The sequence below is a fragment of the Aplysia californica genome, unplaced genomic scaffold (genome assembly GCF_000002075.1).
Source record: "Aplysia californica isolate F4 #8 unplaced genomic scaffold, AplCal3.0 scaffold00667, whole genome shotgun sequence".
In the NCBI taxonomy this organism is placed as follows: domain Eukaryota; kingdom Metazoa; phylum Mollusca; class Gastropoda; order Aplysiida; family Aplysiidae; genus Aplysia; species Aplysia californica.
Window position 1 is genome coordinate 51,615 of NW_004797937.1, and position 24,015 is coordinate 75,629.

Genomic DNA, 24,015 nt, shown 5'->3' on the forward strand with positions numbered 1-24,015 from the left:
ACGAAATAATGCTTAACTTTTTATTTGTTTACAATTTCCACTCAACCACATGTCATGTTATGGTCCGAAGGCCGAAGGCAACGACATAGGCTGGAGACTGTGATCTGTATAAATTTTTCAGGCATAATTGAAAACGTACCCATTTGAAGATATTTAACAGAAATACCGAAACATTTTCAGTGCCCAACTTTATCAGATTTATTGTCAAAGCGTGCAGACATGGGAAAAGTGAAGAAGCAGAGAAAGAGACTGCATGAGCAGATCGCTCAGGAACAAGAGGCACAGCCCAGTCGGAGGACAGGGAAGGAGAGAAACAGAGCAGAAGATGACGCGGTAATTATTCGTGTTTTTAAATACAGTCAAACCTGTGTAAGACGGCCACCCATTGTCAAGGAGAAAAGTGGCCGTATAAGACAGGTGGCCATCTTAGGCAGGACTGATCAAGATGAAGAAAACAGACCATTCTCATTTGAGGTCCCAATTGAAAGTAGCCGCATTGTTGTTGTTTTTGTTGTTGTTGGTGGTGGTTTGTATGGCGCTTTTTCGGTAGTTCCCACCCCGCATTTGTTATTAGCCGGCTTTGGTCCCAAGAGTAGGGGGGTTTCAGGGGGGCTTGCCCCCCTGACCTAAAAAAAACAAGGTGGGGGGTTTCAGGGGGGCATGCCCCCCTGAATTTTACCACAATTTAATGTTTTGCAGTTGTTAGGTTTGACATCTTAGCTTGCCGCGAATCAAACGTATATAGATCTAGATGTAGGTCAGGCTCTATCAAATAAGGGGGGTGGGAACTACCGAAAAAGCGCCGTTTGTATTTTGTTTGTAATTTTTATTTCGGAGTGTCTATGTACACGGTAACCGGGCGCATAGCCTCAGGGTCTACGTACACGGTAACCGGGCAAGTAGTCTTAGTATCTATGTACACGGTAACTGTAGGGTCCAACCAAGAGATGGCCACCTCTATTCTCACCCCGGGTGAGAATAGCGCAGGCGAGTCTTTTGGCTATTCTCACCCGGTGGGCGTTCACCGTTATAGTAATAGTAATAGCCTAGGCCAACCAGTGAAGCGTTCACCCTGAACCACAGAATTCTACACTGATAACAGAATTATAGAATTCTGTGCTGTGAACAAACGTTCTAGATCTAAATATATTACTTATTACTACTACTGTTAGTGTTAGCCTAAAAGCGTGCAATTTTGTCATGGGCAGTGGAGAGAGAGAGGAGTAGCGCGAGAACTTCTGGGCAAAACAAAATGGCGACCCGCGTAGTTCGGCTCGATTCGGAAAGTTAAATAGCCGTAGCATCTTTGTAGACAACCAAATTCATTTAGTTTTCTTGATTAAAATCATTTTTTCACTTTGTTTTGGTCAATTTGATCGTCCACACCAATAGACAGTATTCAGAAAGAGATAGAGAGGGGAGGAGTAGATCTTGCGAAAACTTCCGGGCAAAACAAAATGGCGACCCGCGTAGTTCGGCTCGATTCGAAAAGTGAAATAGCCATAGCATCTTTGAAGACGATCAAATTAACTTACTTTTGTGCTATAACGTAATTTTTTTCTTGGCTTTTATCAATTTGATCATCCACACCGATAGAAAGTATTCCGAAATGAGGAATAGCAGGTCTTGTTTCACACCGGGTGAGAATAGCCTACGCTGGCAAGTCTCACCCTGGGTGAGAAGTAGATCGTATTTCTATTCTCACCCCGGGTGAGAATAGCCACTTTCCCCAAGAGATAGTTCACTCAGCCAAAAAGAGTGTCACTTTTATTGTTTTTCATACAAGTAGGGTAACTCTGTTCGCAAAGTTTGCGCTTTTTCTAAGAGGACGCACTAGGGTCAACCGCTCTATAGTCCAGCATGATACCCACTAAATTTCATAACGAGCGTCCAGTAAGCCTTTACTTTCGCTTTCGTTACCACCTAGAAATTTGTCAGTAATTGTCTGATTTTATAACGCAACAATTATTGTAACATGAAGGTTGGGCATTACAAATGTGGTGTCGCCATGAAAATAAATCAATATTTGTCACTGTCAGGGGGGGGCAACATAAAGAAAAGAAAGTTTTACAAGCGTCTTGTCAGGCTCGCCATTGTGACTGGTCAATAAACCTGCGCGTGTTCTAAACGCTTCAAAGTACAGGACCCAGGAATGGGGGGAGTTTATTGATTTTTTTAAGAGACGCACTCGAGGATAGGGGGGGGGGAGGGGGCTAGGGCTGGACGCAACACCAGAGGACAAAAAAAAAAACCCAACTGAAACTGGAAGCAAATATGTTTAATGTTTAGAATTCTGATTACAACTACAGCTCTCTGCTAAGTAAGATTTTCAGTGTCACTGCATTTTGCTCTCCCTTAGGAAAGAAGACAGAGAGTAGATTGGGATCATTTTTGGGATTACATTCCGCTCACAACATACAAAAAGCGGAGTGAAAAAGGTCACGGTCGTGAAGGGAGGGAAGCAGTTACCGTGCACCTAGCTCAAGGCCGCCGCCCCCCGAAACAAAATACCCGGTTACCGTGTTTGTAGATAATGAGAGGCGCCCGGTTACCGTGTACGTAGATATTGAGGCTACGTGCCCGGTTACCGTGTACGTAGATATTGAGGCTATGCGCCCGGTTACCGTGTACGTAGATATTGAGGCTACGCGCCCGGTTACCGGTTACCGTGTACGTAAATATTGAGGCTACGCGCCCGGTTACAGTGTACATAGATATTGAGACTATAGGCCCGGTTGCCAGTTACCGTGTTCGTAGACACTGAGGCCAGCGTACGTGCCCGGTTACCGTGTACGTAGACCCTGAGGCTACGTGCCCGGTTACTGTGCACGTAGACACTCCGTTTTTATTTTGATGCTGATTTTGCACAAGGGTGAAAATAAAACGAAATGTATCAGGCGAGGAAGACCGAGTGGCATGTTAAAAAGAACACGTGGGTCGCCACCACTCGGAGAACGAGTGACGCTTCTGTCACAAGACTTTGGTACAGACTGGGTCAACAGTGACCACTCATCTCACTTAGCAGTTGTGTATGAGTTCTGGGCGTGGCTTATGGGTTATGAGGGATCACACGCTTACCTCAACAGCTGCTGAAAATTGGTAGCTACTGGTCAACAGTGGGAGGGGCCTACGCAACATGATCGGTTTGAGGGACTACCTAACAACGACAGGGGATTGAATTATGACGGGTCGCCCACAACACCAGCGGGCAATGCACAATTTATGACAAATCGTAATGGAGTCACTAAGGTGGCCGTCTAAGACAGGTGTTATTGCTTATTGTGATAGGGGTTGTGTGTTAAAATATGGTGGCCGCGGCCGCGTTGGACAGGTGCCCGTTTTACACAGTTAAATTATATAGAAAAAACTCAAGGGGGGAAATGGAAAGTCGCCGTTTGTACAGGTGGCCATCAGGGCAGGTTCAACTGTAGATTGAAGTATGAGGATCGAGAGAGTATATTCTTCTTCAAATTCACTGCTGCAGATGAGAGAAAATTCCTGCGAGTCAGGCTTGCCCCGCTTGCTTTCACTTTCCATGATGAGTGTGTGTGTGTGTGTAGAGCCAGTAGAAGAGTGTTGTTGGTCTATCTAATCATCTATGATCAGGGGCGGTTCGTTAATTGGGCAAAACGGCGGTGGAGGTCACTTTTTATCGGGAAGACAATGGTCAAAAGATTTCTTGCTGCTAATCATTTTCGTTCAGTTTCAAGTAGATCTAGATTCTTAGATTCTAAATCTTAATTGATATTTATTCGCAGTGCTGTGGCTAGATCTAGATATCTATGTTCACAGCGTTGTAAATGTAATTTGCAGGCTACGTTCACGGCGCCCTGAATCATCCACCATTGGCAAAGAGGCACGACTGAAATGCTATGGTTGCTCTAACTCAAAGTGAATTAGGAAACAGCACTGCACGGGAATACTCGCATGAAAAATAATGTAGTGGTAGTCCAAATGCAACCAAGTTTATGGAGGGCAAAGGCAGGCTCAGCAAAATAGCCGTGGTCGTCGAGGCCTCGCTCGCTCAGCGTGGGAAACACACTCGGACCCAGCAGCAACAATTTGAAAATAAAAGTCGTTCGAATAAACAAAGGGGAATGGAAGAAGGCCAAGACGGGAAGAGGGGTGGGAGGGGGTGGGAAAAAAACCCCGGCGTGTCTGCGTACACGGTAACCGGGCACCTAACCTCAGTTTCTACGTACACGGTAACCGGCAACCGGGCACGTAGTCTCAGTGTCACATACACACAGGGTAACCGGGCATGTAGCCTCAATATCTACACATACACGCTAACCAGCAACCAGGCGCGTAGTCTCAGTGTCACGTACATGGTAACCGGGCAGTCCAGAACTCCCAAGTTCAGTTTTTGTCATCCGGTGTTGCCTTCATCCCCACCCCTCCCCCGACTGTACTTTTTAAAAAAAAATCAATAATCCCCCCCATTCCAGAGCCCGATACTTCGCCGCGCACTGACTTTGACTTTGAATGAACTTTGGTGACCCCAACCGATACTCGCATTGTGATGTGCTCGCACAGGTTCATCGACTGGTCACGATGGCGAGCCTGACAAGACGCTTGTATGACTTTCTTTCTTTTTCAGCAAGTGACAGCACAAGACAAATATTGATTTATTTTCATTCCGGTTATCGTGTACGTGGATGCTGAGACTAGGTGCCCGGTTACCGTGTGCGTAGATACTGAGACTAGGTGCCCGGTTACCGTGTGCGTAGACACTCCGGAAAAAAAAAAGAAACAAAAGGGAAAAGGGTAGGGGGTGAAGTGAGCAGGATCATTCTTAAATTGCAACCTACATTCACGGTGCCGTGAACAAAGCCACTGCGATATATTGTCGACATTCAAAGAGCACTTTGCCGATTTGAAGGCGTCCCAAAAAGACGATAGAGTTTCACTGATATATTGTTGATTCTAATTCCTTCGTCTCTGTTAAATTATTGATGGTGGCAACTTTGTTGTCACAGCCTCCTGTCGCAGCGAACAACTTTGAGCGTACATTGCGATCCCAGCCAAAGTCGCCCTAAGGGCGCAAAGTGAGATCATCATAATTCTGCCACTTTTCGGCTAATTAGTGGAAACTCCACTGCCTCTACTTCATCTAGCTTTTCCCGCTACTTTCCTCCACTCCTTCCTCTGCTGGACCACTCTTGGTTGTAAATTGCCATACTTTTTTACCTCGCGGAAGACACCGAACTGGGAGTGAGATGAAAATGTTTGCGCATGCCGGGCTGTAGCTCCCTACTTCCATTCTGTGCCTGGCACTAAAGTTTCATTTTTTTAAATGTGGAGGGACAGTGTGGATCGAGCATTGTGATGATGGCGCTCTGAGTTGTTATTAAAATCGGTGGAAATTCAAGAGAAATTGATGCAGAATGCAAAAATAAATGGAACTGGGGCTGGACTGAGAGAGAAGCAGACGGTGTGCAACTTCAACAGTTCATTACAAAATTTAACAAGCCGGGTGCTGCACGACTTGCTTTTGGTGCGATAGAGAAATCTCATTCAGTGGCAAAGGTGTTGCCTCCATAATCCAACACTGCTCTACATCGTTTCACAAACACTGAATTTTAGTCACCGAACCAGGTGAAATGCTTGTTAGTGTCTTGGTTTGGTTGGGGGTTTTTTCATATACATTTTAATTCAGTATGGTTAACAAATCTGTATGACACTTTTCCCTTTCAAAATGTTCCAAGAGCATGCACCTCTGGATCTCACTGGTTTTACTCTGGCCTTCGGAGAGCACGTGTACGCCTTTGTATGAATTTCCTCCTTTTTTAAAATTCCTGAGTGGTAGATGGAGCATCTGGTTGCCGATTTGGCTTCTCAGTTGCTTTTATTGAAGGGTAAGACTATTTGCTCTTTTATTAATTGTATTTCATCAGTAACTTTATCAGCAAAAGTGTCTTTAGTTACTGTCAATAATTTATTGTCAGTATGGCTCAAATTTTTAATAATTTCTTTTCTTTTTCAGTTCGTTGATGAAAAGTTATCTAAGAAAATCTTGGCCCAGGCACGGAAGCAAGAAGAGGACCTGGATGTGTCGAATAGTGAAGAGTAAGATGTAGCTTTGAACACAATCCATTATATATACAGTCGAACCTGTGTAAGACAGAATCGCTAGGGAGACAGAAAAATAATTCCGTCTTAGACAGGGGGGGGGGGAGATGGTTCAAAGGCCCAGCCGGTGGGATCTAGGATCACTTGTCCGATCGGCAAGCAGTGGTCAAAACTTCACACCTCTCAATTGGTATTCTGTCTAATAATGACATGCGTCAGTCTTACTTATCCAATTACCACCAGTGCTTGCCTATAGGACCTATTAAAAACATAAAGGTTTGAACATCTCCTTTGCTTCCACCCTTACCCTCCACCCACCGGTGTAACAAGCACAGTCAACCAATGCCACCCCTCACTGCCATCATGTAACAATGATTCAAGAAACTCTTTTCTAGGCTGGCCGTATGATCAGGGCGGCAGGCATTGGTCAATCTAATTTGGCACCTCTGGCTTCTGGACCCAGGAAAGTTTCCGTTGTGGCTCGCTACTCGAGCACTCTCACGGGCAATCGTGAGATTTCACACCCACACTACCCCTGACCATCTGCATCGCTAAGGGCTCACATGATGGGGTAACGTCTACCCCCAAATTCACCCCTAATCCTCTTCCTCGCGGAGCGGCATGGCCATAGCGTTAAGTTTAGAGCTGGCAGAACCCAACTTGCGAGTTTTGTTTCAAATCAGTGCTGAGCAGGCAAAGCATTTTCCTTCTTAGATAGGTGAAACCATCGGAAGGGAGCAGATTTTTCTTTCCATTTCCTCGTTGGATGGGTTTCCGTTTTATACTGGTAGTTAAAGAGGAATATATCAAGGGGGGAGCGGGGAGATTCCGTTAAGGCGGGTTCAACTGTATAATATACATGTTTAACTTTTTATCTCTGGGGGGGGGGGGGGGGGCTATGCCGGGGCCCTGTTTCGGCACGAAATGGAAAAGTGGCATTTGGCAAATTGGTCATTAAATTTTTTTTTAAGTGAAACTATTTTGAAAGCTTTTCATCTAATGAATGAAATGGACTGGTAAAAGAGACTTGTTTTAATCAGTTGCTGGAAAGTAATTTGGCGTCGAAGTCGTAAGGAATGTGCCCAAGTTGCAACCATTGTCAAACAGAAAAGTGGTTGTCTTAGACAGACGGACTCTGGATAACTGTATCATCATGATTATATTTCTAAAAACACATGAGGGTAGTCAGAAGTAGTAATTTGCGCAGATGGTTGTCTTGGACAAGTGGACGTTAGAGTGGGTTGAACTGTTAATTGTTTAGTTCGTACAAGGTTTGATAAAAAGTCTCAAGTTCATTTTGTTTTTGGTTTTGAATGTAGATTTTGCAAAAATTATTCACCCCTACTGTTTTTGCTGTGCCCTTTCTTGCTCAACTGTGCTTGTGCTTTTATAAATTTTTGCTGCATTAGAAATTTAAATTGATGCATTTGCAGCAGTTAAGATGTATTTTGATATAATGCTTTACATTTCCTGTTTATGGCTCTTCCTCTTTTCTACCATCTGTTGAAACAACAAACACCTGCTTTTATGGCTCTTGGGTGCTCCCTTGTAACAAGTCTCGACACATGAAAGCTTCAGTAAATGGCTTTTGATATCTTGTATAATGTTTTCTTTCAGTGCTTGGCCGTCTCTGTCCAAAAAAAAAGATTCAGGGAAGAAGGCAGTCCGCCTCGGTGGAGCTTCAGCTGCTGCTGAATCTGATTCAGAAGATGAAGATGTGACCAAGCATTTGTTTGAAAACTTCAGCAGCTTAGAGAAGACTGTCACGGTAAGGTTTTATGGCGTGTCAAATGTTTGAAATAACATATTTGATTTATAGACACATTCCTTAACACTTACAGTACCAAAGGCTCATATAGTGAAAAACGCTCCAAGTACTGCACCAGTTTAGAATGCTGAAGCTGTAGAATTTTTAAAAATTTAATTTTAAAAATCTTGGCAGCCTAAGAAACGTGCTTTAAAAATTCATAGAGGTTCATCAACCATTCAGCTATATAGAATGACTTCCTTTGGTATTTACTTTAGTGCAGTGCGTCCATTCGTTGTTTGATTATGTTTAGTGTCCGTTGTTGCGTCAGCAACTAAAGTCGCCAGCTGTAGTGGGTGCATGCTACAGCCTGGCGACTTAAAGTCACAGACGGCACTGAAAGTGTTAAAAACGCTGTCCTGTGATTTTAGTTTTCATATATTATATGTGTGAGAATGTGTGTGGGTCTGTAAGTTATCTATGTGGTGTTAAATGGTTACACAATGTACATTTTCTGTCTTTAGATTAGTGTCTATGGTATTGAATTGTACTTATGCTCTGTACACCACTTAGAGCCTTCTTGGGATTAGGGGGCTATATAAATCACATTTTCTTCTTCTTATTAGAATACTTTTAGTGAAATGATAGAAGAGTATGTGAGTGGATCAAGTTTTTATATATTGTAGCTAACGGTCCTTCTTAAGAAAGATGTAGAATAATTCCTGTTTCGAGACAACAAATGTGCTGTTTTGAACTTTAATATATCACATTGTACTGAGTTATGGTGGTTACCTCATTTTGTAAAGCTTTCTTGTATTACTGTTGCAAAGATCATAGTATAAAGGTTTACAAATCACATTTAGATTAGTAGATCTAGACAAAGTACAAGTTAAATTGCCCTTTTGAAGCTAATTCTTTTGTTAAAATCATGATTAGCTTATGGAGGGGGGGGGGGGTGTAAATGCTCTTTCCCAGAGGGGGAAATGTGAATGACAGATAGATACAGGCATGACCATAGAAACAGGGTGTCTGCGTGTTTAGGGTTGGGGGTATATTGAAATGAGCACAAACCAGAGATAGACTATTTAATTTCCTATGTGTTCCCTCAGATTATGGCTTTTGAAAGCACGCAAATATTTTTTTCCTTATGATAAACAAAAAAATGAAGTGGTAATACGGTTATGAATGAGTGGATATATGTCTATATGAGCTGCAACCGTTTCTAGTATATTTATGAAGTACCTCTTACAGCATATTTGAATCTTGTGACCAAATTTCAGGAAATTAATGAAGAAGATGAGGAAGATTTGAGAAGATTCATGAATCCCAACCCAAAGGAAAGAAGGACACTTGCAGACATTATTTGTGAAAAGCTGGCAGAAAAGAAAACAGCAATGACAGGTAGGTTGTGGGGATGTAGAGTAGGAAAGCTGTTCTTGCTTTAAAGATACACAGGGGCTCTTGTGGCCTAGATACAGAGGGGCTCTTGTGGCCTCTCATTCAAAGATCCCAGGTTCGAATCTGGGTAGCGACCGAAACATTTTTTTCTCTAAAATTGTCTCCTTTCACCTCCTTTCCTGCTCTCTAGCCATGTTCTGTCATCTGCTTTCGTCTCCTCTTTCTGCCCCCTCCCCCCCCCCCCCCCCCCTCCTCTGGGCTCCTGACTCTTTCTGCAGCCTTTCTCATGCTACTCCTTGGCTCCTTCTTACTGCTCTCTTTCTGCCACACCCCTGATCTTCCGGTAGGAAAGATCTACACCTAGCCTTCTCAGACAAGGGCAAAAAAATCTTGGAGGGCTCGTGTGCAATTCGCACACGTTAAAGATCCCTTGGTGGTCTAAAATTGATAAGAGTAGGCTTCGGCCGCAACTCCGGGCAGAATTAAAAATTTTCTACCAACTCAAAATATTAGGTGTAACACGCGCGCTCATATGACCTTATGCCGTTGCGAGCGCTGTAAAACACTTACCAAAAAAGATACATGGACTAGCCAAAGATTCCAGCTCTCAGTATTCATGAGCTGTGTAAAGTGTCTGTTAAGTAAGTTTATTCAGTGTTTGAGGCCATTGGCCCACATCACGTCATATAAACACTCATTTCCCAACCCTATCAGTACGTCATGTTTTATTATTGTGTTGATACAACGTGGGGACTCTGTGCCACCACTTTCCGTAGAGGAAATTTACTCGTTAATTCGATCTGTACGCTGTCAAAGTGATTTTTTAAGAAATACTGAAAGTTTCAAAGAGATCTTCGCTCTAGAAGTATTCTAAAATGTGAAGAATACAACCGCGGGAGGTACAAAATGACCCCAGGGCGTAATACGGATAGGGTTATATAAAGTTTGCGTAATGAAAAAGTACAGGTTGTACACACATGTCTTATCATGGGTCAAACAATGCATTTTTCTGTCATTGGGCAAAGTCAGTCTGGAAGGAATTAACAACTTCCTTTGATAGGCAAAATTTGGACAATATAAAATGATATGAAATTCATCTCTAATTTCATGAGTTACACCTCTCGCAAAGTGTCTGTTAAGAAGCTCCGCTGTGTAAGAAGTTAGGCCACAGTGATGTGTGTAGTTTTATAAATAAGGGGAGAAAAGATTCGCCTTTTTGTAGTTCAGTGAGTGGAATTCTTGTTCATTTATGTACAGAATTATTATTACTTTCTTCCCCGAGTTTTGGGGATTAGTATTTATTTATTAAAAAATGTTTTTTCTTTCTGTCCTCCAAAAACTTTGATGAAGGAATTGCTTCTGGTTTTCTTTCAGAAATGATGAGTGAAGCTCCAATAATTGATGAAGAACTAGATGATAATGTGAGGCAGCATTTTATACAGATTGGAGATGTCCTTTCTCACTATCGAAGTGGAAAGCTGCCTAAAGGGTTCAAAGTAATTCCCAGCTTCCCGCACTGGCAACAGGTATGGTTTCAATACTTTTTATTAACCCTTCCAGCCCTATGCGTGTATATTTTCAGCAGCTCTTGTAACTCCCACCGTCCCAAGAGCGTATATTCTCAGTTTTGGGGGTACCGAATTTACATATTTTTTCAAAATTAGCAAACCTAATGAAACTTTAATTTTCATAATATTTTTTCATTTATCTTTAAACATTGTTATATGTTATTATCTAAACATCATTTTAAAGATACTGCTTCACTTTTTAGAATGCATGACTCTTTCTGAAATACTGATTCATTTCCTAAGTGTTTGCTTGCTTTAGCGCATTTCTCTGTCTTTATGGGGAGTTGGGTAAGCGCTGCAGGGCTCTACTTGTAGATTGTGCTTCTTGTCTGTCTGTTGTTGTACACTCCTCCCCCCTCTCTCCATCTCCCGATCCAATCTCTGTGTTGATGGGCATATCTGTACTTTGAATAATTCTTTCAATAATCTTATTACTCTGAATTTGTTATACTTATACTTGGGAACATATTGTGTTTCTGGGGAAATTCTGTTATAAGGCTCTGATTGTGTATTCATATCAATGTAATACGATTCATCCTTTGCCTTTCCCGTATTTATATATAGTACCAAAAGCCCCAATCCTGGATCGCGAACATTTTCCCAACTGCTTCATTACTGCTTTCTTTTTTTCAAGAGGAAAACCTTTTCAATGTGGAAGAAAGTCTTCAAACTAGCCTCTTCTTATGGTGCTGTTCTTAAAGTTAGTTTAATAATGTGCTTTTTTTGGTTTTTTTGATGATGTACAGCTGGTGGAGTTAACTAGACCAGAGAACTGGACAGCAGCCTCGGTGTATGCAGCCACACGGATATTTGTGTCCAACCTGCCCAAGTACCATTTCAAAGAGTAAGTGCTGTAGAACTTTTACTTAAAGTACAACAAAAACTGTCATGCAACCATCACTTGCTTTAGCAACCAAGTTTTAACCCTTCCAGCCCCATGCGCGTATATTTTCTGCAGCGCTTGTACCTCCCACCATCCCAAGAGCGTATATTTTCTCAGTTTCGGGGGTACTGAATTTGTGCATTTTTTAAAATTAACAAACTTAATTAAACTTTTATTTTCATAATATTTGTACATTTACCTTTAAACATTGTTAGATGTTTTTATCTAAACCTCTTTACAAAGATACAACATCACTTTTTAGAATGCATGCCTCTTTTTCTGAAATATTGCTGTATTGGCTGGGACTTTAGTTAGGGAATCCACAAAAATGGCTGGGGCTGAAAGGGTTAAGAATAATGATTAATTAATTTACAGTACAGTATTCCTTTTAATGTAAGAGGGGGGGGGGGGTTGGTCTAGAAGCCCCTGAGAAATTCCAGGAGGTTGGAAGGTCTATTTATTATATATTTTACGCTTATAAGCTGTCTCCACATTCTAATAAATCTCTCCCACACTCTCTACACTTGAAGTATGGGAGACCAACAGTGTTCAAGGAGCACTCATATGACCATAAACAGTTGTGAGTGTCGTAAAATTTTTACTAATCTAATAATAGTATTATAGAAATAAAACATCTACTTAATAATTAATGATTGGTCGCATCTCTTCCTGTGGTGTGCCGTGTAGTGCTTCCGTGATTTTTGTATATTTGGCTTGGAAAAACCGGGATGTGCCGAGTTTGTGAAATGTGAACTGCCAAATGGTGGAAATAACACAGTAGGACTGGCACTTGTTCAGTCTGGACTGTGTAGTTCTTTTCTCTTGTTTGTCCTACTTAGGAAACCAGTAAATGCATTTATGGTAAAACATATGTAGATTTCACCCCCCGCCCCCTTCTTAGAATAAGGTGGAATTATCATTCTTTGCATGGAACCTCCTATAACAGTGGAGACCAGGAATGTGTATAGTTGGTCAAGTGAGTTTCAAATTGAGGGCTGGAGTTTACTTTTAGTGCTTTAATTTTTTTTAAACCTCTCGACTCCAAAGTCCTTGGGCCAGTGCAATGTTCTCTTTTTTCAGAAGTCTCTATTTAAAAAGTATAGAAGTTTGTGATGTTATGGGAACGTTTACATGATCAAATCCCTCCACTTTTTGCTGGAATGCTGTGTCCCACTTGTCAGCGTTTTGCGGCACTTTCAGCACAGTAAGGTCATATAAGTGCTGGAAATTAGAGGTGTTACACAACATTTACAGACTCAAAAAAAAAAAGAAGTGGGAGAGATAAGGATGATAAGTGTTTGATAGGAAAGAAGGAGCGAACCACACAAGAGCACTCACCAACCACCCACACCTTACAAGTAATCTAGATTGTTTCCACGGGAGGGGTAAAACAGTGCACTCATTATATATTTTTATTTTTTTCCATGTACTAACTGCTGATTTTTATACACCTTTATTTTAACTGCCTTTCATATGTATGGGACAGAAGCATAATGATTTTGAATGTGATGGCTTGAACTCTGACATTTTATGTAACTTTATCCTATTTTATTCTTTTTATTTCTTTCAGATTCTGTAATTTGATTCTTCTTCCAAGAATACGAGACGACATAGCTGAGTACAAACGGTTGAACTTTCACCTCTTTCAGGTTTGTCCCATCTATTGAATTTGGTGATCTCAATAGCTAAAAGACACTGTACCGTTGAATCTGCTTTAATGGCCACCTGTCTAATCCAAGACAATCACCTGTACTAACTACCACTGCCCACTTCCCCTTTTCAGTTTATAAAATTTATTATAATGAGACTGTCCAAGGCAATCGCCTGTACTAACAACCACTGCCCACTTCCCCTTTCAGTTTATAAAATTTATTATAATGACACAGTCCAAGACAGCCGCTTTTCTCCTCGACAATGGGCGGCCATCTTGGACAATTTCAACTGCATTCCTCAGTAGCAAATGTAACTATTCGAAAAGCTTTATATGCATGTCTTTCCTCTTGGCAGGAAGAACTTGGCTCAAATTTTAATTGGACAGAGGTGATGATGGTGTCGGTTACACACATGTTTAGTTGCTTGTTTATCTTTGTGCATTACTGTGATTAGTTAGAAATTTCTTATACTGAAAGAATATATTATTATGCAGTAAAAGAATAAAACAACTTTTCACTTTGCGTTAGATAAAAATAAAAGCTCTGTACCTTGACGTTACTTTGTCGAGAAACAAATGGCAATTCACAAATTCCAAGCTTTTTTTTTTCTAACAGCCAAAAAATTGTACAAAGGAATTTTGAAAATTTGAGTGAGATGGGTCTGGATGTCTTTACCCAGAATTTTTAGTTTATAACAGAATGCGGAGAAGTAATTCAACAGCTAGGCTGATCAAAGTTGGAATCTTTATTCACCCTTCAATTGTTGTCTTTTCACTCCACCGCCTTTGTTTTCTTCTAAATTGGTCTTTCTGTGGAAACAAGAACGGTTACCTATCTTTGGCCATATGTTTAAAAGTACACACACCCCCCCCCCCCCCCCTTTTTTTTTTTCCTTTCTTTCTTTTTTTAACAATTGCTATTTCTCAATCTGTGGTGCTGGTTGCTTGTACCAGTACACGAGAAACATTTAGACAAAATTCAAATTCTTAACGTTGAAAAAGGAAGAATAGAGCACAATGTTTGTACACTTGTTAAAATAAATTTTGCTTTCTGTGGGTGGTACATTTGAACAGCTTGAAGAGGTTATATTCTATTTGTGTATCAAGATAAGACGTGTATAAGTGTGTATATTAATGATATATCTGACATTGTGCTTAATCAATCTTCTACCTGTATGGGGAAAAATATGTTTTTGAACTTACGTAAGTAAGGTTGTGGAAGCAAAATACTTTGAACCTGTGTATATTTGTATAAATTTCTGTTTAAAATTTTTTTTTTTTTTTTTTTTTTTTCAGGCTTTACATAAAGCCATCTACAAACCTGGAGATTTTTATGAAGGCATTGTGCTTCCTCTGTGTGAGGTAGGTCTGTTTGCATCTTTGTAATGTATGGAAGGATATGATGTTCTCCAGTTTTGCCACATTTAAAAAGAAAAGTATACATGAGGAATATACAATGGCAGTCAGTCTGTGTAAGAAAAGGTTTTTGTCATGGCTAAGACAAGACGTCTGGTAGAACAGTCTGTAATTGAGAAGACGTGTGGGGTGACAATCTATGTGTAAGAAATCACATTCAAAATGACTTTATAAAGTAAAGAAATGTAATTTATCCCTACCTTAGAATAACAAAGTTCTGTCTTTTCAGTTTCTACTTTTGAGAAATTTGACGTTTAAAATTTTTGAGTGCCAAGCTTTTTCAAATATATTTCTTTGAATGTCATGATAACGAATCCGAATATTCTTTTAAGTTTGATAAAGCAGATAGAACATAGGGTTTCTGATCTCATGGTCTTAGTAACTCAAAACAGCGATAAATGTTAGTTACAACTTTGTAATTCTGAGGTAGTGAATGTAAGAAAGCACGTGGGTTTGCTTTGTATTTTGTCAGTGCCTCCAAACTCTTTTTTAGTTCTGCCTTTACTCTCACCTTTTTGTTAATGGTCCTGTTGTTAAAGTCTGTCAAGGGGCTCTCGTGGCCTAGAGGTTAAGGTGTTGGCCTCTCATTCAAAGGTCCCGGGTTCGAATCCGGGTAGCGACCGAAAAATTTTCTTCTCTAAAATTGTCTCCTTTCACCTCCTTTCCTGCTCTCTAGCAATGTTCTGTTGTCTGCTTTCATTTCCACTTTCTGCCCCCGCCCCCTCACCTCCTTTACCCCCTCCTCTGGGCTCCTGACTCTTTCTGCAGCCTTTCTACTGCTACTCCTTAGCTCCTCCTTACTGCTGTCTTTCTGCCACACCCCTGATCTTCTGGTAGGAAAGATCTACACCTAGCCTTCTCGGACAAGGGCGAAAAATCTCGGAGGGCCCGTATGCAAGTTGCGCACGTTAAAGATCCCTTGGTGGTCTAAAATCGATAAGAGTAGGCTTCGGCCGCCACCTGGGCAAAATTCAAAAGTTCCTACCAACTGAAAATATTAGGTGTGTCCCGCGCGCTCATATGACCTATGCAGTTGCGAGCGCCGTAAAACACTTTACAAAAAAAAAAAGAAAAAAAGTCTGTCATGCTTGTCTAAGGGCTTTACTTACTCTTGATTATGGCCTTGATCAGTTTGTAAACACCGACTTGTCTAAAATTGGTGTTTATTTGTATGTGAAGTCTTTTCTGTGCCATTGAATCTTTTATTGATAAGGTATTAAAAAAATTATGGGAAGTTAAATGTCCTTTTTGGGGGGGTTCGAAATTTGGTTGTCAAATTATCAAGATAAATATGATTTGTTAAAAATGTAATATTATTAAGTGTGCAAGATAGTTGTTATGTTTTTGTTTGTTTGTTTGTCAGTATGTTAGTGTTTTAGCACCTATAAATGGCTGCTTGCACTCTATGCTTCCCAGGAAATTGAGATTGTTTCAGAAAGCTCTCAGGTCTAGTATAGATTGTGAAGCGCATAGAGCTTGCTGTTGAGCGGGGGATTTGCGATATACAAATGCTATCTTTTATTATTATTTGTTTTCTTAGTCTTGAGAATTGTTTTTGTTTTTCTTTGTTTTCTTAGTCAGGAAAATTGTTATGTGTTTGTTTGTTTGTGGGTGATTGGTGGGTGCTTTGGTGTAGTTTGCTTCTTCTTTCCTATCAAACATGTATCATCTTTATCTCTCCCCTCCTTCTTTTTTGAGTTTGTTACTCTCTTGTAACACCTCTAATCTTCGGCACTTATTATATGACCTTATGCAGTTGCGAGTGCCACAAAACCTCTACTAAAACAAAAGGAGAATTGTTGTTATGTTTTGTTTGTTTTTTATCTTAGTCAGGAGACTGCACCTTGAGAGAGGCTTTGATTGTTGCCGGAGTGGTCTCCCAGACCTCCATCCCCGTCGGCTACTCTGCGGCCGCTCTCATCCTCATCTCCAAGATGGAGTACAACGGCGCCAACAGCATCTTCATGAAAACCATCCTGAACAAGAAGTACTCCCTGCCTCTCTCCGCCATTGACGCTGTGGTGGAACATTTTATGGGGTCAGTTGACCAGTCTGTCTGTTCATATATATGCTACTCTAAGGTATCAAATAGGGGGGGGGGGTAGGAATTTTTAAAAAAGGGGGGAGGGTGTGGACAAGTGGTCCAAAATTAATAAATGGGAGGAGGAGGGGTGGACAAGTGGTCCGAAATTAATAAATGGGAGGAGGAGGGGTGGACAAGTGGTCCGAAATTAATAAACGGGGGGGGGGTAGCACATTCAACCTCATACTCCCACACTAGTAGGAATCTGTTTTATTTCTCCTTCAGTTCATAAAAGAAATTTTACTGATCTTAGTAAGTTACTATGACAACTTTTCCGGTTTAGGAACAGACCAGTTTCATTTTAAAAATGTAGAATATAATGTTTCACTCACATGATCGTCAGTCATGGCAAGATTGAAAATTTTAAAAACGGAGGGTATGGAATAAGGAGCAGGGGGTGCGCAAAATGACTGAAAATTAATTGGGGGGGGGGGGGCTTTTTTTATACCTTAGGGTAATGTTTAAAGGGTTCCATGGTGGAGTAGATGTATGATTCTGGTAGCACCAACCTATTCGTCACTTTGTAGAAGAAACCAGACCCTCTTCATCCCTCAAAATTTAAATGAAGATAACATTCAATATTCCCAAGAACAAGATGGAGCCGGATTCTCATAATTTTAAGCTTTAGAATTTAAAAAAATAAAAGTTGAAGGTTTCAATAGCAAAGTATCGTAAAAAATACTCTAGAATTGAGCCATTGCTTTCCAATTCCACTTTTTAAAGAAATGTGAGCAACTGCTCTTCTGTAAGCCTATAGGTTCAAAGCTGGTTTGTGAGCTCACAATGTCAAACATGCGTTGGTGACACGGTGTTTGGGTGGGTCTTTTAGCAACACGCAATAGCCATAGTTAAAAAACAGGGCGCTACGCAGTGGCGACCAGCAATGACGTGTGGATTGTTCGTGTTTGTGATGCAGTGTATTATTTATGTACTTGTGTGTTTATGTATGCCATTGTAAAGTTAATGGTATCATCTGAAAGCTTATTCATTTGTTTTGCTTTCAATGAAAAAAATATGCATCTATCTGGAATAGAAGTCAAGATATTTGCGATTGGAAGAGGTGAGGTCGCCTGGTTTCAGTGGTGAAATAAGTGAGAAAATGGCGGCCAAAGTTTGGTAATTCCAATAGCTAAAGAGTCCTTGAAAACTGAAAAATGACATATTTTGTGCCTTTAACCAATGTTTTTCAGCAAAATTCACATGGAACTATGTTTTTGTATAGGCATAAAAGGATTAGAGCCAAAAAACAAAAATTCTGTAAAACTTGTCTAACTGGCGGAAAAATGCCTGTTTTTCCGATTTCGTTATTGTGACGAGCACCTGATTGAACCACAGTGCCTCACGAAATTAAAATTTTAAAAATTTTTATTTAGTAGATAAAGTTTAAAGATATAGTGACAGTAAGACTGACGTCAATTAGTTGCGACTGTAGTGGCAGTCAAAAGCAATATATACCATGATCTAAGCAATAGGTTCTGGGTTGTCATGCTGAAGGCACGTGGGCAGCTAGTTACTATCTGCTTGTGTTGAAACTGAATGTTGTCACGCAGACTCACGATGGACTGCATTTCTTAGTATTCTAAACATGTGATTCAGAGGTACAAAATTAGGTAGCATTGTAGGCCCATCGACCCCCAATTCTTAAATTACGGAATGTTAAAAGTGTCTTTCTTCTATGACATCATGGTGACCTACTTGTCTATGTAGAGCGAAGACGCCCATGTGCATTTTAGGTCAGTCAAGTAAGTTCCAAATGGAGGGCTACAGTTGGCTTGTAAAGTTGACTCTGCTAGAGTTCATCTTCTGTTAAGTTGATATTTTTCTTGGGTCCTGGCACCTCTTCTTCTTTACAATTTCAGGTTCCAACGGTTAAGGTGCACTTAGGATGATTTTATCTTTTTTTTTTTTTTTCACTCCTTCGAAGGAATTCCACTCATCCGTAGTCGACTATACCAAAAAAAACTATGCCAGCCCTGTACCTGTCCCCATCGTTTTATGCAAGAAAAATTCTTAAATTATCCAAACCGAGTCCTAAAATGTGAAATTATGCGATTCTGTTAATTTTAACAAAGAATGAGAAAGGAAAATAATCAGAAATTATGCAAAAAATGATCAGATTTTGCTAAATTATGCAGTGTGATAAAACCATAAAACCATGGGGACAGCTGTACTAATGCCATTATCATCCCTTTTCATTGAATGTCCCCCATTGTTTAGGTTCCGAGAGGTGGAGGACCAGATGCCCGTGCTGTGGCACCAGTGCCTGCTCACCCTCGTCCAGCGCTACAAGCAGGACCTCACCAAGGAGCACAAGCTTGGGATCCTCCGACTCATCGCCTTTCACGACCACCACGAGATCTCGCCCGAGATCCAGAGAGAAATTACCTCCAGCAAGCGAAACAGAGGGGACCCTGAGCCAGAGGATGAAGATATGATGTAGACACAGGAGACTGATTGGATATTTTTTTAAATTGGCTATTTGATGGTGATAGAGATTGTAATAATAAAGTACATAGAACTTGCTGTTGCGTGGGGGATATTTGCTGTGCAAATGCTATTTATTTTTATTGTCATAATAACAAGATTTTGTGTTTTTCTCTAACATTTTAGACCCCACTCTGGCAGAGATGAGGGTGGATAATAGTTTTTAAAAAGTTGGCCCTATGAGTAACAAATAAAAGTTAGGGATGTGATGGAGGAGGCAACATAATGACATCTATACTTTGAATAATTCATTCTTGAATGAAATGGCATATTGGCAGAATTACCTTCCCAAATTTATCCCTTTTAGTTAAAGTAGCCGGGAAGGGCACTTTTATCAATTTGGAACTGTAGGATCATTTTTCCAGTACTGTTGGTTTGTGTGTGTGTGTGCGCGTATGTTTGAATGAAAGATGGTATCTAGAAGTAGAGCCCCTGCAAGTGTACTGTGTACATACCTGACATGTTCTTTGTTGCTTGTAAAGAATTATTTTAACTATGAAATTCAAATTTCTTAATGGTTGGAATACAAGTGAATATGAAACAGAAATATTGTGGTTCTTTCCTTTTTGTGATGCCGGTGATTTTGATGCATGAATTGGGTATGGTGGCTTATACAATGTGGGTGAGTGGTGGATCCTCAGGTGCTCTGGTGTGGTTTACTCCTTTTTTCCTATCAAACATCTTTCGTCTTTATCTCCCCTCCTTCTTTTTTGTGTTTGTTACTCTCTTTTTTTGTTTTTGTAAAGTGTTTTACAGGGCTCGCAACTGCATAAGGTCATATGAGCGCGCGGGACACACCTGATATTTTCAGTTGGTAGGAAATTTTGAATTTTGCCCGGGTGGCGGCTGAAGCCTACTCTTATCAATTTTAGACCACCAAGGGATCTTTAACGAGCGCAACTTGCACACGGGCCCTCCAAGATTTTTCGCCCTTGTCCGGGAAGGCTAGGTGTAGATCTTTCCTACCAGAAGATCAGGGGTGTGGCAGAAAGACAGCAGTAAGGAGGAGCCAAGGAGTAGCAGTAGAAAGGCTGCAGAAAGAGTCAGGAGCCCAGAGGAGGGGGCAAAGGAGGTGAGGGGGTGGGGTCAGAAAGTGGAAATGAAAGCAGACAACAGAATATTGCTAGAGAGCAGGAAAGAAGGGGAAAGGAGACAATTTTAGAGAAGAAAATTTTTCGGTCGCTACCCGGGACCTTTGAATGAGAGGCCAACACCTTAACCTCTAGGCCACGAGAGCCCCCCTTGTTACTCTCTTGTAACACCTCTAATTTCAGCACTTATATGACCTTATTGTGTTGCAAGTGCTGTAAAACTCTTACTAAAACTAAACTTTCTTTTAATTGTGTTTGTTACTCTCTTGTAAAACCTCCAATCTTCGGCACTTATATATGACCTTATTGTGTTTCAAGTGCTGTAAAACTACTAAAACTAAATGTTTCTGAATATTCTACAGGAGAGTCCACTTACAACGACCGGAAAAAACGAGAAGTCTGTTATAAAGACACTATTCTAAAACCCCGTTTTTTTCTCCTCTTTACCTTTGTAAATAAAATACTGCTATAGTGCTATCAGACAAACATGCTAGTCGCTTATAGCGCAATACTGCTGCTGCTGTGCACAGTGCATAGGCCAATTATACATAATGCAAAACCTCGCCAGTTGAGAAACATGTTGGTGATCTAGCAAAACAAAGAATGTGTGTCAACAATGAAGGCCGGAGCGACTGAGTAGGGAGGTTGATAGGCCAGCGTAAGCCTAGTTTAGTTATCAAGGCCTACCATGCCTCTCACTTCTCCGATGCGGAGATGGGAAGGTCACAGCAATGTGATGGATGGAGCGAATGTGTGACGTGCACAAGCAGACAGAATGCACCACAGGGTGGGGTGGGGGAAAACACAGCGGGCGAGTTAGCCCAGAGCCCTTTCTTTCTGATCACCAACGCCGAGCTGCCAGTCCACATCGCTAGATCTAACTAAAGAAACCTGATTCGACTTTTGATCAAGTAAGATCTAGAGGTCATGTTGAAACAAAATCATCATCAGGGGAGATAGCAAAAGGAAATAAACAGAACACCAAACTCATAGATAAGGCCTACTTTAGTTTCCCTTGAATTTATTACTGGATCCCATAGCGAGAATCCTGCTATAACGGACATTTTGCTCCGGTCCCCTCCCTCTCGTTACAACAGGATTCCACTGTACTTATATTGCTTTTTAAAAATTCGTATTGGATTTAACAATAAATTAATGCAGAATTATTAATTTAATGGAGCTATTACATTTTTTCGAATTGCATTGGTGTAAAATCTTAACAACACTAACCTTTCTGTAAAGCTCGTTTTATCACAGATGCTTTATCTCTGCAATGCCCGACAGGGTTACTCTGTGTCTTATTGTATAGTATCAACATGGCATAATTCAAACAAATAACCAACATAATAATCTTGCAAGATACATGGGACTTTATTTAAAATTTTATACACCTGAAAAAATCTAAGAAGGCTACGTAAACATGGTTGACATGTTACGAAGCCACACACAAAATACTGTAAATAATATTTCAGTAATCCATTTTTATTAACAATACATCTTAGAAAAAAATAAAATAATAATAATATTAATTAATTAATATTGGATTGAGCAATCTACGACAGAACTTTTTGTCTGCTTATACACATATGCCAGTAAACAAGTATTCATGCAGTTTTACTTCAAAACCATGATGCACTGGCACTTTAAAAAAACCATTGACCTGGCAGCAATATATCATTGCTACAATATAGGGTCGCATTTAAGGACAAGCAGGCTAACCTAGATTTCGGGGATATCCAGAAATCTCGACCAACACCAAAGTGGGCATTAGCCTGTCTATAGGATAAATGTTGGTTTCATTAGTGGGTGTATTTGTTTGGTTATAGAGAAAACTCTCCTTGTCTTTTAAAGAAACTAAACAAGGGGCATAAACTTTTCCTTCGATTTTCTCAAAACACCATTTTTCAGGATAGCCTACTTGTGTTTAAAAGCGACCATATGCTTGGATAATATCGTTTAATCTATATATTTATGTACTTGTTTTCACAAGACATCACTTTGTTATGGTGTAATATTTGAGAAACTGAACCAACCCATGGCTGGTTGGCGGGTGCTCTGTCTGGTGTAGTTTGCTCCTTCTTTCCTATCAAACATCTATCATCCGTATCCTTCCTTCTTTTTTGTGTTTCGTTACTCTCTTGGAACACATTTAATCTTCGGCACCTATAAGACCTAATTATGTTGCAAGGCAAGTGCTGTAAAGCTTACTAAAACAAAAATGAACAGACCCAAATGGATCACAGTATATGAATCATACGCTTGTTTTAGTAGAGTTTTTACGACGCTTGCAACTGCATAAGGTCATATGAACGCCAAAAGGTGGATGTCATCAGAGAAGTCCATACAGTAGAGGGAATCAGGCTTACTCTACCTCCCTCTCTAGCTTCAACAGCACAAAGTCTGCTTCAATTATCTAGGCACCCTGGAAATAGCGGGTCACAAGAGTGTGACAAATGTACAAAAGAAGTAGAGGAAAAATGACGGCAGTAAGGATTAGGAAAGAAAAAGAAACAGTTCCTTGTTGCAGTTCAGGCACAATTATGAGCATGACATTGATGAATCAGCCCATTTACAATTCTACTGTGCATAAGAACATGTTAATGTCCCTCCTTTGGGAATGGCCTAAAGACACTTCAGTCAGTGGCACCGCCCCGGGGGGTGAAGTAATATATGGTTAAATAAGAACGATCATAAATCAGTCTGAAACTGACTTGAAGACAGGCATTTTCTCTTCTACAGCTCTTGAATGAAAAATAACTTTTCTGTGTATCTCATGAGGCACAGTCTCGTTACATTTATTATTTATATTTATTTAAGATAATTCGAAAACGCTTTTCAAATTCCATGTCGGAAGTAAAAGGGACTTTTAAAATCATTTTGGTGCACATCATAATTATCAGTACCAGTAGTGAACAACACTTTTAATAATATCCAATATGTCCCATCTCTTCTGATTTATCACAATGACTTTAGACCAGTCATGAAAATTGTAGTAGATGTTTGAAACATGTAACTGGACAGGAAAAACCAAAAACTCTTATCATGTAACAAGAAGCAGAGTTCAATTTGACACAAGAAAAACCCATGAAAGATGTGCAGAGATGACTGGCATTTGTCGTGGTGTGTAGCAGTTGGGTGCTTCGCCGTCGCAGACCAAAGACTTGGGTTTGATTCCCATGTTGGGAGAATTTTTATCGAGTAGGATCTGGGTCTTTCTGCTTGGACTTTGTATCTCTCTCAGTCTCCGCCTGGGTTGGACCTGACAAGCCCACCTTCTTCTAAATGATCTAAATTGTGTGGGGGAAGGGGGGGGGGGCATAAACGCACCTACACTTTAATAAAAAGTGCAAGAATGTGAAATGAACGTTCAATATGCGTCATTCAAATTATGGAACGTGAGATTAGTATTAGTACCTCTGACTATGAGACTGAGATGGAATGCAATCAGGTAAGGTCAGTACACATGATACACAACAATTTATGTATTTTTGTTTGGCAGCATGGGGGTGGGTGGGACTCCACTTTAATTCCAGGGACACTTTTCAGTAATAAATGAAATCTACAGAAAGTATTGAAAAATAAAGCAACCTGAGCAACAAATGTCACAGGGCTTGAAGGCTAC

General features: G+C 40.5%; 1 protein-coding gene across 1 annotated transcript; it reads left to right on the forward strand.

Moving 5' to 3' along the window:
* Positions 1–20: 20 nt before the first annotated feature.
* On the forward strand, positions 21–19,849 carry LOC101857980 (bystin). The gene is made up of 10 exons (XM_005108182.2): positions 21–333; positions 5,987–6,069; positions 7,690–7,840; positions 9,100–9,220; positions 10,592–10,743; positions 11,532–11,629; positions 13,239–13,317; positions 14,616–14,681; positions 16,565–16,773; positions 19,036–19,849. Exons 1-10 carry the CDS (start codon positions 220–222, stop codon positions 19,256–19,258), a joined length of 1,296 nt encoding a protein of 431 aa, XP_005108239.1. The 5' UTR covers positions 21–219; the 3' UTR covers positions 19,259–19,849.
* Positions 19,850–24,015: the final 4,166 nt, after the last annotated feature.